Here is a 16,785-nt window from a genome sequence, read left to right on the forward strand (position 1 = left end):
AAAAGTATGTCATGTTTGAAATTCCTGAGCGCTGAACTGTTGTAATTAAGTGTCCCTGATGTTGCTAGTGACGTCTTTAGTCCACAACATCTCATAGCGCATTTATTATGGGATCAGCGTCCCTGAGGTGATGTGGGTTAAGTGTCTTATACAGAAGAGCACCATAGTGAAAATAAAGGACGAACTCAGCAACTCTCCAGTTCCCGAAGCACACCTGCATCTGAATCCACAGCACAACACGTCTGTCACCAGCAGTCATTTTTTTGCAGTTATTTCTTTCTTGTTCTCTCTCTGCTGGATCTCAAAGAATACTGCGGTTCATGAATACTGCGAGTGAGCACTGCCACCTTTCTGGTTTTGAAGTGACCAGAATAAAAGAGCTCTGAACAAAACCTAGTGAAGGATTTGTTTCATGTCAGTGTGGTTTTTGATCAGTTGCCAGGAGTTGCATTATGTTTTAAAAAGGTTCTGAGTGGTTTTTGCCACTTTATTAAGTTGGAAGAGTGATGCCCCACATGACAAAAAATACTATAGTAATTTATATTAAAAAAACTAGGGATGTCACAATACTCTATATAATTTTGAACCATTCTGTATGACTTTCACGATATATAAATTGCCTTTTCGATTTAGCATTTAAATCTTAAAATTGCATTTTTATTACTCTCTGAGCTGTTTCTTTGCCTGTTTGAATGTGTCTCCATGAGCTGAGACATGTACATGCCTCCCCACAAGTAAATATTCAATAAGAGAGTGCTAAAGTTAGAAACACATAATGCTTTGAATAAGAGATGGAATTGTTATCAGTAAAAAAATATGAATCACTGAAATACACAAAAAATTAAACCTATTTTCCACCAACATTTCAGAACATTCTTGCCCTGCAGTTCATTTGGAATATGATGACCTGTCTAATCTACATTGTAGAAAATAACAGTATGTAAAACTGAGATAATGTTTTATTAGATGGATACATACTGTATTCTGGCTAGCAAATACATTGCAATGGCACTGATCGAATAATGGAAGTGAAAATGGCGTGCTTATATAAGTTAAGGGTCAGGACAGTGGCACTGTGCATAGCACAATCGCCTTACAGCAAGAAGGTCGCTGGTTCGAGTCCCATAGCAAACTGTACAAAGGCCCATCAAATAGTGATAATAATCGTTTAAAAACAGTGTGATTCTTTCGAAAATCATGATCGTAATATATATCCATGCCAAATAAGAGAAGAAATGTGAAACATTTTTTTTTAATTGTTAAAATATTGGTGTTGGTGATGCGACAAGTCCAGACCCTCTTGTGTACACCATGATTTTTTAAAAATTCACTTTAATGTGTGATATGACTAAAAAGAGGTCATAAACAAATATTCAACACAATAATTTCAATTCACATAGCGGCTTGAACCCAGAAACTGTATTTCATACATAACAGTCTTAAAAAGTGGATAGGGTGTATTGTGCCACAATAAACAACATTCTACTGTACACAAAAATTAAGTACACTACAGGATCTATTTTTCTATTAGTATTTAATCTATTTCACTTTCTCAGTTCACTAGCTGATACTACATTATGCTGTAGCATACTTTAACAAAGTGTTGTAAATACGTTAATATATACAGGATAGTACACTTTACTAAACACACTATATATAATAAATAAATTGCTATAGTATTTTTTCATGTGGGGTGCACATGCAGTGGGGATCAAAATTAGAGAACTTTTTTTTTTGTATGTTATTTATATACAATCAATTCTATTAATAATTATTTATATAGCATTTTTACAATGCAGACTGTGTCAAATCAGCCTAACATAGTAAATTAAAACAGTGTCAGTCTTTTTATATACATTTTTATATACATTTTTATATACATAAATACTGTAAGACTGATCACTTTATATAAATACTTGGTTTTATTTTCAGATATAATTTAATCTTCATCAGTCAGTATGTGAAGGAACTTTCACTGTGCCTAAAACAAGTAAGTAGAACACTGTTTTATAAAAGTAGCCAAGGAAGAAATCCCATTATTTTGTTGAATAATCATCTATTTTGAATAGTCTTCATCTGGTCAACCTGCTTTTGGTGACTTCAGTCACTTTATCTTGTAAAATTAGTAATCTGAATAATGTTTGTTAGATAAATGAGAAAAATAACTAGTCACCATCAGGAGCAGAGTAACATCTATAACTGAGAGAAATCTGAAAGAGTTCACTAATTCTGATCAGTGATCTTTTAATAAAATATTGCTTAAGTTGTTTTTATTTACTGTCCTTTAGAATGTATGTACAGAATCTCAATAAATATGCTTTAAAAATCTGTTATTTCACTCCTATTAATATAAATTGAAATTAGAAAAATGGTTTGTTGTTCTCTATTATTGATGGATTTGCAGATATAGCATACTGAAAACACAGTATGGGTAGGAGCATGGATCACTGGTACGGCCCTATGACAACATTCTTGAAGACTTTGGGGTTCGGGTTTTGATTTATTATGGTTTTAAAATTGGTTATGGTTATAATTGTTATATAATTGTTATAAGTGTTATAATATGGTTTTAAAATTGTTATAATTGATTTTGGTTATAAAAAATAAAACACAGAAAGAACAAAATAAAGTGATTGCGGCAATGCTTTAGCACACACTCAAATATGGTGATAACACAGTAATGTTTATGACAATAAAAACATGTGATGGTATAGAGTGCAATAAAGAGGATTTGTCAAAACACAATCCGCCAATCTTTACTTCATATCCCAAATCAAGGTTGTTCAATTTTTACTGTAGAGACCCACTGTCCACTACAATAACCCAGTACACCTAAACCAGCTAAACAAAATTTATGTAGTCAATCTACAAACTTCCAGATAGACAAGTTAGAGCTAATCTGGCCTACTAGGGTGCTTTGGCACCCCTGTCCCAAACTTTGCAAAGTCCAAACTGATCCACAAGAAGAATAAACAATTTCCATATTTCTACTGCAACTGAACGAAGGTCAGAAAACTCTCAAACTATCTTAAGTATTAAAAACTAACCTCATGCACAGTAGCCGCGTTTCCACTATCGCGCCTAAAGCGAGCGAGCCAGGGCGAGCCAAGGCCAGTGGGGTTTCCACTGTCACTTCCGGGGCCTAATCGGGCCAAAGCGGGGCTTTCTTGGGGCCAGCGGCCGGCCTTTTTCGGCCCGCCGAATACCTTGGGCCAAGGAGGGCCAGCTGGGGCTTCGGGGCGGAGTGAAAGGAGAGGCGGGCAGTTTTCTGATCGCACATGAGTACATGCGCCAAACAAATAAAGAAATAAGGGAAAGAAAACATCTAGCCTTAGTCTGGGGTCTTTTTGCGTATGATCACCCTTATGTTTCCCTTTTAAATGTAAGGCTGCTGCATAAAATAATAAAGTAGTTTTAATTTATAGTGACGTTCTTTGCTGCGTCCTCCTTTATGTTTCAATAACGCATAATAATCTTTACACCATATTAAAGACACAGCAGACAGTAAAGGTTTTCGAGAGTTTTTGTCAAGTTTAAAATGTTTGTTTGTTTGTGCGCGTTTAGATGCCTGTATGTGTGTGTGAGACCGGGCAAAAGCGCTCCTTCACAGCTCTGTTATGCCGCGAGCGGCTTTTTTCTTTATTTATTTTGGAGATAATACACATACAAATACAACAGAAAGTAATAAACTTAACAAAATACGTGCCCACTTTCGCAGACTTTAAACAATATATTGTCATATCTTGATAAAATAGCCTAAGCTTTAATGAAATATAATTTAAAGAATTACAAATATCGGATATATATAAAATCACATTAAATAAATTAACCAATATAAAATAAACAAAAGCTAGCTACAACAATGTAGGTAGCCTATATCCAATACATGAATCAAACCGTTTTAAAGCCACATATAGCCTAACTTTCATTTTACAAAGACCTGTCTGACAAAAAAAAAAAAGATTTTCGATAATTTCTAAAAACAATAAACACCGGAGAAGGTTTGAAATATTTATATAAAGTAAATATTTATATAAGTAAATATTTATAAAGTATTTGGATACGATGATATTAATCAAATCGCGCAAACAGAGCATTATTCCGGTGAGTGAAAGCAGAATCTCCTATACCTTTTTTTCTGTCACTCAGTCCTGCGCAGCGCTCGCTGCTTTAAACGCATCGGGGGAAAGTCCAAACACAAAATGTGTTCTATATCCTCAAACAACTGTTTATGTTTTTATATGACGTGGTTAAATTTATAAATGAAACTTTAAATGAGGAGTTTTAGTGAATAGCTGCCGAGCGCAACAAATATGGCTACATTTTATTAGGCTACTCGCTCTTGTGCTGAAAACTTAACACGACTTCTATCAACACGAGGATGTTAAAAAATACATGCCATGTCGAGTTATAAAGGAGAATTTCTGTGGCTTTATATTATGGATGTGAGCTCTCTGTGTTGGGTCCCTGCGTTAGTGGCGAGAGCACTCCATGCACAATGCAGTCGGTCGGCGAGTAAACAAATGTAATGAATGGAAATACACAGGTCTGTGCGTATAGACATTTCATGTACTGCTGTACAGTAACGTGTCATTTGTTTGTTTCGGTTGTCTTCATTTTAATGGTTTCGTTTCGTGATGACTCTATGGTGTGCTTTATCTGCCTCATTCCCGCTGAAGTGTGCGGGTTGTGTGACGTTTGATTCGGGGACGTTCTGTGGGCGGTGTTTGCGTGACGCGCTGTGAGCTTTAGCCCGACAGTGGAAACGCGACATGATTTCAGCCTCATTTCTCAACCTCCCGGGCTATTGGCCCGCCCCGGCCCGATTAAAGCCCTGGCTCGCACTGGCCCGATAGTGGAAATGCGGCTAATGATGAAAAATAACATATTCAGTTCAACAGTCAAACACTGATGCTTTTTGTAAGGCCAGGCAGGAATGTAAATCATTCTGTGGAATTTGAACTTTAACTAATGAAACTGAATCTTTTCTCTCAATTAAATGACATTTAGAAAAAATATAGAAACTGTTTTATAAGACTGAAGAGCTTTATTCTGTCAAAACAAACAGCTTGATATACATTATCCTGCTTATTACCAAAGACTATAGAATGCACAAGATGTGTCACTCATATAGTTTTGAATAAGGAAAAGTGTAACAGTCAATATGGCGAATAAAGCCCCGCCTACTTGTACAGAGCCAATTATCAATCGCCATATAGCAAATAAAGCCAGCCTTCTAGTACAAGAGCCAAACAACAATCGCTATAGACAGATAATAGTCCGGGAGAGGGACTCGCACCAGACGTGAGTTTCAGCAGATTTTGTGTGTTTTAAATGTTTAGAAAAGAAACTAAAGAGACAGTCGTTGTTTAATTTGATTGGTGATTCCTAATATGAAATTTAATCATAAGCTTGGCAAGCAGTTTTGAAGAATTTGATGTTTCCCCATTCAAACAGAATGCCCAAACATACTGCCGCCAAAGATGGCCGCCAAGTAAAATTACTTGCCTTAAAGGGACTTTGTTATTACACAGCTACTAACTAAACAATTAGAATCAAAACAGTGATGTTAGCTGTAATCACACTACTGTAGTGGTTTTAGGATATTTTAATGAAAACAATCATAAAGGCAATATTTACACTGCAATGTTCAAGTGACTCAATTCCAATTTTTTTCTCTCATGTGTAACAGACTGGATATGTAAGCTGGGACAAATCACTTGGATTCCGATTCACTTAAATCAGATTCAGGCCTTTTTCATATGTGGAAATTTATCCAATATGGATCGTATCTGTGTTCTTGTGTCTGCAGTATAAGCAGGTTGATCAGATTTTCACCTATCAATGCAAGTCGTGCGTCATTAAAAACCGTAGCAAATGAAATCAGTCTACAACTTTCTTTTCAGAACAGACTTCAGAAGTGTCCCAAACCTTAAATCTCATACACGAGGACTTAAACAGCTTTTATATTGTCATATAGCACAGGTAGTTAAGCATGTTAACCAGAGCGAGAGAGCACAACATCCGCAACGTAACTAATATAAACTAATAAAGAACTTGTGCATAGCTACATCACGTGCATAAATCATGCCATAAACATTACATTAAGATGTCTACAGGTTTAAAAAAGCCTATAAATCAAAAGAAGATGGACAAATGAGTACCTGTTTGTCATAAACTATAGTAAAACAGCTTGTCAAAAGCTGCAAATAGATTACATACACCAGGCGTTCTCAACCTTTTTCACTTCGGGGCCCACTTCTTTCTCCAATCAATTTTTGAAGGCTCACCTGTCTGACATTTTCTCTGAAATGTTTGTATGAAATGTTCCTTTAAAACTTTATTTATTAAGTAATATATATATATATATATATATATATATATATATATATATATATATATATATATATATAATTATTATAATATTAAGAAATATACAATACCTGTATGTAATACTATATATATAATGAAATCTAAAAATTATAGTATAATATTAATTAGGGGTGTGACGAGACGCCTACTTCACGAGACGAGACCAGACACGAGATTGGGTTCACGAGAACGAGACGAGATTCTTACACTATTTTAAAGAAATCCTTACTGATGAAACATATGAATGAAATAGTCTTCAAATATTTTGCCAATATATGGAGGGAAAATAGATTTTTATATATAAAAAAGTTTTTAAAACACAAAATGCAACTCAATTTAAGTGTTCTTTTAACCTACTTCCATTTTTTATATATGCAATTTCCATAATTATTCCCATAATGTTATGTATGCAATAGTTGTATATTAGTTTATATTGATTTCTATGCAATGAACATGCAAACACATCAAAATATTTGATTATATATATATATATATATATATATATATATATATATATATATATATATATATATATATATATATATATATATATATATATATACATTTGTATAAATGGAAAATAGCAAACTCTACTGACTAGCTTTTCCCCTATAGATTTTCATAGTATTTACATTGCAGATCTTGATGGTCAATTCGGATTTTGTGACAGTATCCAATTTTTTGATGACCTGCTTACATTTATCATATTTAAAAGGTGACTCGTATCCGATTATCTGCATTTACACAGCTCACAGCAAAAGGCGCAATGACCAGGGAAAAAAAGAGGGGCGCTGACTAACAGCTGATAATAAAAGAGAGCTCTTTTCCCCATTCCTGTGTTTATTCTGTTTGCATGTTTTCATTTTTTTTCTTTTTGACAAGTTGTTTTCCTATAGTTTATGACAGAAAGGCTCTCATTTGGCCATATTATTTTTATCTAGGCCTTTTTAAACCAGTAGGCATCTTAATGTAATGTCCATGGCTTGATTTGTGCATATGGTGTATGCAACAGTATTATTTTATATTGGTTACGTGGTGGATGTTGCGCTCTCTTTCTCTCTCGTGAACATGCAAAAAATACTTGTGCTACATGACATAGGGTGTTTTTTAGTCCTTGTGTAGAATTTGGTCACTTGAACCTTGAAAAGAAACATAAACATGTTTGGTAATGATGAAGGCGGGTGTGTTGAGTCTCCAGCAGTTCAGTATGTGTGTGCGCGCTTAAATATGTGTGTAGGTGCCGAAAATATACTGTCAAACAGCTGTGTGGACGGTCCTGTCGCAAAATGCGGCTTGAAGTCCTACACGATGATGATAGTTTGATTGCGGCGTTTACTGTACAGTACTTCAATAATGCGGCTTTCGGCGCATCATGAAAAAAAAACGGTTACGTCACACCCGTCCGGTCAACCGAGTGACGTGCATCACAGAGTCCTGATTCCAATCTTCATCATGCTAACATCTTAACTCATGAGATAACTTTTTACCTCGACGAGAAATCTTGTCGCGATTTAATCTCTCAAGATCTCGTGACACACTTAATATTTTGAGTTAATTTTAAGGTATCTCGCGACCCACCTGCAGGATCGCTGAGGCCCACTAGTGGGCCTATCATCATATAAAGGCTATAAAGCTCTTGCATTATGTAGTGTGATGAAAACGAGCCCACCAGCTCTTCTTCAGGGGAAGAAATGTGAGTTTGAAAGGGGAATAATATGATGGCTTACTCGCAAAGCATTATCGTGCAAGGTGATGTTTATTTACAGTGCCAAAAAGTTAATCCACAGTGAAAGTATATACAAGTGCTAACAAGGGGGGGGGGGAGTACCAAAGAAACAACAAACAGGAAAATAAAATCTGCAAAAATATACTCCTATTATATCTGCAGAAAAATAATAATAACAGGTATCCACAATATATTCGCGCGAGGCACCACAGTACCACTCTTGCATCGACTTTGTAAATAAGTGTTGTATGATAGTTGGGCTCTGGCTTATATGAAAACTCTAATAGAGAACCATACTGCCAAAGATAACTTCTTTAATAAATTCAATACAACTCGGCATAGTGTTTCTGCCTGAACTGATCATCCATCCATGACTCCTCATATGCGATATAAGCAACATAGGCTCATTCTGAAAATGTAGCCCTATATACATTTCTGGAGATCGCGATTTATGTAGCCAGAGGAACGTATGGCTGCATTTTGTCTTTAAAACAAACAATACAGGGTGTTATGACATTGTTTCTTTTCATGCTAGCAGTTGACCGCTTAACTTTGCGGGGACAGCTTTTCAGCTGTTACAAGTTCGTCCAGTGGCTCGCTACATATGTCGGAGGATTTGAGATGCAGAGCAGAGTTGACCATGACGAAGAGGTTCGAGTCCTGGCGAAGAATGTTTCCAGAAAGCAGGTAAGACTTTTTGTTTTAGTGGCATAGACACACTGTTGTGATTATGTACTTTGATCAGAAATACATTCCGTTTAATTTTTAACCAATAAAACATTCATTCATTCATTCATTTTCTTTTCGGCTTAGTTCCTTTATTAATCAGGGGGTCGCCATAGTGAAATGAGCCGCTAACTTCTCCAGCATATGTTTTATGCAGCGAATGCCCTTCCAGCTGCAACCCATCACTGGGAAACATCCATACACACTCATTCACACACACATACACTAAGAACAATTTAGCTTACCTAATTCACCTGTACCACATGTTTTTGGATGTTTTTCGGTTTTGGAAGCAGAGCAAAAACCCGGAGGAAACCTACGAGATCACGGGGAGAACAAGCAAACTCCACACAGAAATGGCATCTGACCCAGCAGAGGCTCAAACCAGCAACCCTCCGCTGTGAGGCGATTGTGCTACCCACTGAGCCACTGTGACGCCCACCAATAAAACAGCAGCTTTAATTGTAAATTATAATTGACCCTAATTATCTTGTTCACACACACAAAAAAATAAATAAATCATACACGTCATATATAACTGACATAAATGTAGTCAATACAGTTCTGCCATTCCTGCCAGGCCTCATAAGCTGTGTTTGACTGAACTGAACACTATCCAAACCATCTAAGACCAACACATCTAATACTGTCCATCAACATCTACACATTAAAATTAGAGAAAACCAACTTCAATTGAACACCTCTGCACCAAACACTTTTAAATCATAGGATAAAGACAGATAGGACGAGCAGGCAGTCGGCAAATCAGCAGGGAAAATAAAAGCAATTGTGATATAACCAGACTTACCTTTGGGTGTCTATGTGTGGTCTCTGCAGGGCAGATTTGAGGACAAGGGCATCAGAGCGCACAGTCTTCTGAGGTGATGTCTTAGGGCTGGAATCGGACTCACCGCTATCATCATCTCCCATGGCTTTGACGTAACTACTGCTACGCATCCGGCGACAGGGAATCTCCTCCTCCCCTGGATAACCTCCCCACTCATCCTGAGGCACCTGCAGATGTACAAACACACCACATCAAAGGCTGCTCTTGCACACAGAGCGAGGGAATACCACACCTCTCATTACACATCACGTCAAGCTGTTCCGCAATTCTGCCAGCTGCAGCTCACTTTCTGCCAGAGGATCTGTGGGAATTAGGGGCCATTCACACAGAACGCGTTTTTTTGTTTTGTTTTTTTTTTCAATCCAATGCGCTACTTTTCATCTCTCATCTTTTGAAGCACGTCGTGTTAGGACTGCACGATATAAAAAAATGTCATTGCAATATTTGGTTTTTCTGTGCTATATATTGTGATATATATGCAAAATATATTAAGTTTAACCACTGATGAAAATAGAATAGTGCTTTATGGTGGAGTCTATTAATATTAAGGCACAGTAATTCAATAATCAAATATAAAATAGCACAGTATAGTCTTCATTGTATAAAAAAATTCAACACTTTTTATTTTTGTTAAAGTGGCAAACTTTTTTCAGGATTCTGCCACTCCTGTCTTGTTAATTCTTGCTTTGGTGATTCCAGGCACTAGTCCTGTCATGTCTCATATGTTGTGCTTAGCTCGAGTTTTCTTTATTTAGCCTTTTCTATTGGCTTCAAGTCAGGTGATTGGCTGGGCCATTCTAGTTTGATTTTTTGGCTCTGAAAGCATTTGAGAATTTCTTTGGCTGTGTTTTGGATCCTTGTCATGCTAAATGTCCACCCTGGTTTCTTCTTTATCATCCTGATTATATAGATGTTAGATGAAAGGCTGAAGCAATATTAATTTACAATGACAAAGAACAGAGGGTTGCTGAAGAACTACAGAGTTAGCTGCTGTCTAGGCTTTCACTGCCTTTTTACACCTTCCTTTCTTCATGTGTTCAATACTTTTTTCTTGCATCATTTCATTTTATTACACAGAACCTAATTTGTCAACTGCACCTTTGGAAATATTCTTTCTGAGAAAAATTGTGACGTGTTCAATACTTATTTCCCCCACTGTAAATATTCAAAGCTTCAGGTTTGTCATTCTCAATAAAATTAATCAAATGTGTTGACGTCACCTCATACCTCTCGTCAAATCTTCTGACCAATTAAACACTCCCTAACTTTTGACACATTCTGGCCATTTAAGATGCTATTGCTAATGTAGAACATTGATGTAGATATCTTTTCATATCACAGAGAGTTCAAACTGAGGGTTTGTTTAAACACTTAAAGAAAATAAAAAACGGTAACCAAAACTGTGCTGATTGGTACTAAAGACTAAAAGGACTTTGTCTGAACTTCTTTTTAGTCATTTTGAAATGGCAAGCTCTGTCCAATAACATGATAATAATAAGTCAATTTGTTTTAGATGGCATTTAAAGGCCCTTAGTGAAAGGGCATGAAGAGAACTAAAAGAGCTTGAATATCAAATCTGGATCATGAATTTCCAAAGAAATCGCATACAAGCTTATCTTGCAGCCTCTTGTTTATAAAGCAATGTTAAGCATGTTTGTTTAGGTGAATAAATATATTCTGACTTATGTATTCTAATAGAAATAGTCGGCTTTGTGAGGAAATGAAACATCAGTCAGCACAATAAACAAAGAGAATATAAAATGACACCTTAGTCTAGTCTCAAAAACCAATTATAATTCAAAAAGGGTTGTGTTGTAATTGTGTTTAGCAATGGCATATACACTACCTGACAAAAGTCTTGTTGTCTATCCAAGGTTTAGGAACAACAAATAATAACGACGTCGGGTTGATCATTTAGTATAAGATGTGGCTTATATGAAAGGCAAAGACTTCTAGATTACACTTATTTTACCAAAATAAAATAGGATCATGCCTTGATTTTTAATTATTTCATTATGAAAGTAAGGTCTGACATTTTGCTGAGACAAAAGTCTAGTCACTTTAATAATAAGATAATGTACAGTATAGAATATAAGGTCATGGTGCAGTAGAAAAAGAATGAATATTGTGTATGACTCCCATAAGCTCGGAGGACTGCATCCATACATCTGACTCAAATAACTTAATAAAGTCATCTGGAATGGCAAAGAAAGCGTTCTTGCAGGACTCCCTGAGTTCATTAAGATTCTTTCAGATGCCTCCTCCTCCTCATCTTACCCCAGACATGCTAGACAATGTTCATATCTGGTGACTGGGCTGGCCATTTCTGGAGTACCTCAACCTTTTTTGCTTTCAGGAACTTTGACGTGGAGGCTGCATGAAAAGAAGTGCTATCCTGCTGAAGAATTTGCCCTCTCCTGTGGTTGTAATGTATAGTAATGGTCAGCACAAATGTCTTGATACCTTAGGCTGTTGAGGTTGCCAGTCATTTGCAGATTTGCATGCCCCCATATTAAATGTAACATCAAACCATGATTTTTTTCTTCACTAAACTTGAAAGATTTCTGTGAAAATCTTGGGTCCATGTGAGTTCCAATCAACACAAATATTGCAAAATACCTATTGGGATGCAGTTCAACAGATGATTCATCTGAAAAATCGACCTTCTACCACATTTCCAAAGGATGAACTAGAAGTCAAGTTATTATTGGTGCTCTAACAACTGGGATCGCAGACAAAACTTTTGCAAGGTTTTGTACACATTGCAGAAGGATATCACTCTTCATCTAAATGCTTAATCCCACACACACACACACGTTTATACTTAAAGGGACAGTTCACTCAAAACTAAACTAGCTGTCATTATTTACTGTCTGAGGGTCTTTCTTCTGTTGAACACAATAGAAGATATTTTGAAGGAAACTAGTAGCTATTGACTTCTTTAGTATTCCTTTCCAACAATGTGAGTCAATGGTTACTTGTTTACAATTTTTCAAAACATCTTTTTTGTGTGTTCAAAAATATAAAGAAACTCATTAAGGTTTTGAACCAACTGAGTTTGAGTAAACAGTGATTAAATGTTCATTTCTGGGTGAATTATCCCTTTAAAAATAATGAAGAAAGCATTCAGCAGATGTTGTGTACCACATTCGAACCACTGCCACAAAGTAGCAGCTTTTTAAATGTCATTTTCTGGGCTTAGACGGGTCCCAAATGTAAAATATGATTTATCAGAACACTGGTATTATAAAATCACTGTCCTCAAGCTTATTGGCAGGAAATATGCTGTGAGAAAAAAATGGGTCAGTGAACCTAAAGACCTCATAACCTTAAAAAAATCTCTTGCATCTGAACACAGCATGCATTAACACCTCCAGTTTTATTTTTAAGGGATAGCGTTAGATATCTGTGTAGGATGTGGCCATGGCAACCACACATGAATAAACATTGTAGCTCAGACTTCAGATGAAAAGTAGAGATTATCTACACCAGAGGCAATCAAATCAATGTATTAAGAGCAAAACAATTGCAAGGGCTTTGTAAAATGTCAAAATACAAAGGAAAAAATTTGTTTGATACTCTTTGATGTATTTGATTTTTCGCATTGATTTTTACTCACAAAATAGGGGTACGTTTTTATTTGTACTTCAGCTTTCAGAAAGAAAAAAAGATGCAACAAATGTACTGTGGCAAAACAAAATCAACACAACTCATAGATATTCATAGTCTTAAACAGAACTGTGGGAATGGTTCAAACCAACTATTCCAACATTTGCTTTACACAGCGGATGCCCTTCCCGCTGCAACCAAGTATTGGGGAACACCCATACACACTAATTTACAGACACACACACATACACAAATACACACAAACACACACACACAACCACACACACACACACACACACACATACACACATATACACTATGCCCAATCTAGTTTATTCAATTCACCTACAGCGCATGTGTTTGGACTGTGGAGGAAACCGGAGCACCCGGAGGAAAACATGCAAACATGGGAAGAACATGAAGACTCCACATAGAAATACCACCTGGCCCAGTCGAGACAGCAACCTTCTTGCTGTGAGGCAACACTGCTAACCACATTAGTGCAATGTATTGAATAATTATCCAAAAAAAAAATATGTCTTTTATTAGACTAGTTTGAGTGTGTTCATTTAAAACTGGGAGTTAAATACAGATCAGACTGAAGGACAGTACTGATATTAATTATAATGACTGATCCGGAGTAAGCAAACTAAGTGTCAGAGTTCAAATAAAACTAAAACCAGTTTTAACCACTTAAACTCTGCTGCTATTTGGGGATTTTCGCCTGGATTTTACCAACCCAAATTTAAAAGAATCCCAAATCCACATAAAGAGGTGTAAATGCAAAAGTTTGGTATCATTTAAAAAAAAAAACCTTTGAATTTTCATAGAACACTATTGAAAGTGTTTCAAAATAACTGGATATGTCGTCTATGTTATAATAAACACCTAAAAAAAGAGGCGCTTTTTGTATTTTTTTTTTTATAAACTCAAATTTGAAAGTGTACCTTTTAGGTTCTGTGTGGTCTAGCGTGCTGTAATTAATTTTGGTGGTTCCTGCACATGTCTGTAATGATAGAAAAAAAGAAAAAGGTCTCTACCATAATCTATGCAAAAGTTATTGCATTCCAACTGATGAGAGGTGCTGTACAAGCCACAGAGACCGATCCTTGTTTCCATATTTCACTATTCTTTTATTTGATCAAACATAATTCACTGTGTTTGGACCACATCAGTCATATAAAAGGATTAATTATGCACATCACCTCAAAAACAGAGGAGAATGGCCCTAAAGGGCACAGCATAAGGTAAGAGATGACAGCTGTCTGTGCATCTGGGGCTGCTTATTGATCATGGATGTATTGTTTACATTTCTGCGCCATGGAAACACCACAATTCATTCAACAACTGTTTGGCATATGAATATAATTCAGTAAAAAGAATGCTAGAACTGTATGAGCACCGGCAAGAGCTTTCATTTGAGCTATAACTTGTACATGTGTCATGTAAAAAAAATATGAAAATGAACCAATGTAAAATACCTAGCTCGGGTATCCAAAATACTGTGTATTTAAGTGTAAATAACTTTTATACAGTAGAATAAAAACCGAAGTGATGCATATGTGCATAAAATACAGATTCTACAATTTCAAACGACACCACTTAGGGGGGTCTGGTGCAACGCTAGCCCTTTAAATCTGAAAGCGAAAGTCGATGACGTCACAGACCCGGTACCGGGTCCGCAGAGTTTAACAGCGTTGGGCAGGGCTGGACTGGGACAAAAAAAATTGGCCCTGGCATTTTGGGACAGAGCGGCCCACTAGATCAATCAAAATGCTCCCCATTTGTGCACGCCCTTGAATATGTTTACCAAAATAGGAAATAACAAGAGTTGACAAATTAAAAACTTACTTTTTTTATTATTATTATAAAATTATAATCCACACTGGAAGTCCACCTAAACAATTGAACAAAACAATTTGTTTGGGCTCTAACTACAAAACTAGATGTAAAAAAAAAGTTTCTTAAGCTGCACACTAATTTGTTTATGTATAAATATCATTATAACTGTTATGTATTTGTGTTATTTGTGCTCTGTTTCTCTGTGTTTTTTTCCCTTTCTCTCTCTCTCTCTCTCTCTCTCTCTCTCTCTCTCTCTCTCTCTCTCTATTGCTCTGTTCTCCCATATCTGCTCTCATGTATTCTCAGGTTCCGTTCATTGGTCCATTCAGCTGTCAGTCATTCCACCCCAGTTACGTCACTCTTAAGTCACATCCAATAAGCAAAGACCACCCATGTTAAAAGCGCGCGCCAGACCACTCGCCTTCCCTTTCTTGCATTTTTCTCTTTCTCTGCTTTGTCGTTTGTTTGTATTTATCACGTGCGTTTAGAAATAACCCATCTAAATGTGTTTTTGTTGTTGCCCGTTTCTGTGTGCACGTTATTCGTACATCGTGCTTAGTTTATCGTTGTTTACGAGGCTTGGACGAAGCGGACAGGTAAGAAAGTCACGTGACATACATATTGCAACACATAGGTTAGGGGAGGGCGCCACTCTTGTACTTTTTGGATGGATAGATAGATAGATAGATAGATAGATAGATAGATAGATAGATAGATAGATAGATAGATAGATAGATAGATAGATAGATAGATAGATAGATAGATAGATAGATAGATAGATAGATAGATAGATAGATAGATAGATAGATAGATAGATAGATAGATAGATAGATAGATAGATAGATAGATAGATAGATAGATAGATAGATAGATAGATTTTTCTGTTTTTCACATAGTTAGTTAGATCGATGCTTCTGGGAAGTTAGATTTAGTTTGGGTTTTTTTCTTTTCATTTCTTTAGCGCCGCCCGCGTCCCTTCTGCCTGCTCTCTTGTTTTTTCCCGTCTTTATTTGTCTCAGTGTTTTATATATTGTAAATAGTATATTTCTGCCTTACTTACTTTTTCTTTATTTTTTTATTAATTCGTTGTTGTTGTTCACTTTGGGATTGTAAATAAAAGCACACATTTTTTGGCATTACTTTGGTTGTCTTTCCACTCATTCACTGTTTATATAAATAAATTATTTATGTAAATAAATGTCGAACCCCACTATCCCCTAGATTAACATCAGGGTTTGTAACAATAACCATATTGTATAAATATTATTGTCACTATAAGCCAACATCATGCTCATAATCAAAAACACAATGGCATAATAACTCATGCCATGATCTTCTGATCGAGTGCATCTTAAAATACATGAAGGACAACCCTCATAGAGCTTGAGAAGCAGACATTCTTTATAATTTGTAAAATAAAGACTTTTAGGTTAAGGATAGGAGAAAGCTGCCGCGGGCCGTGGTGCAGATTAAAAGTTTAAAAAGAAGTATATTTATATGGACAGATAGGTAACTAGATAGAACAGACATAAATATATTGATTTGTGCCCCGCTGAACGCTGCAGAGTGCAGACGCAAAAATGCCTGCTCGCCGTTTCTGCTATCCCGTGAGAAACAGACGTGACTCTCGACTATTTTGACAAATACACATCTACGTTGCTCA

At 36.2% G+C, this 16,785-nt stretch overlaps 1 protein-coding gene and 1 long non-coding RNA gene across 10 annotated transcripts in view; one reads left to right on the forward strand and one right to left on the reverse strand.

Moving 5' to 3' along the window:
- Positions 1-16,785, reverse strand: part of dlgap2b (discs, large (Drosophila) homolog-associated protein 2b) — a 309,310-nt gene that overhangs the window by 128,248 nt on the left and 164,277 nt on the right. For all 9 annotated transcript variants that reach the window (NM_001442641.1, XM_087297888.1, XM_087297887.1 and 6 more), the window contains one exon: positions 9,633-9,838. In NM_001442641.1, coding sequence (NP_001429570.1) covers positions 9,633-9,838 — 206 coding nt within the window. The remainder of the gene's footprint in view (positions 1-9,632; positions 9,839-16,785) is intronic.
- LOC147832164 (uncharacterized) overlaps positions 3,059-16,785 on the forward strand; it is a 117,078-nt gene continuing 103,351 nt past the window's right edge. Inside the window, exon 1 of the long non-coding RNA XR_015945601.1 lies at positions 3,059-3,282. This is a non-coding gene — a long non-coding RNA (uncharacterized LOC147832164). The remainder of the gene's footprint in view (positions 3,283-16,785) is intronic.

Source organism: Danio rerio, chromosome 20, assembly GCF_052040795.2.
Source record: "Danio rerio strain M-AB ecotype USA chromosome 20, GRCz13ab, whole genome shotgun sequence".
NCBI classification, from domain to species: Eukaryota; Metazoa; Chordata; class Actinopteri; order Cypriniformes; family Danionidae; genus Danio; species Danio rerio.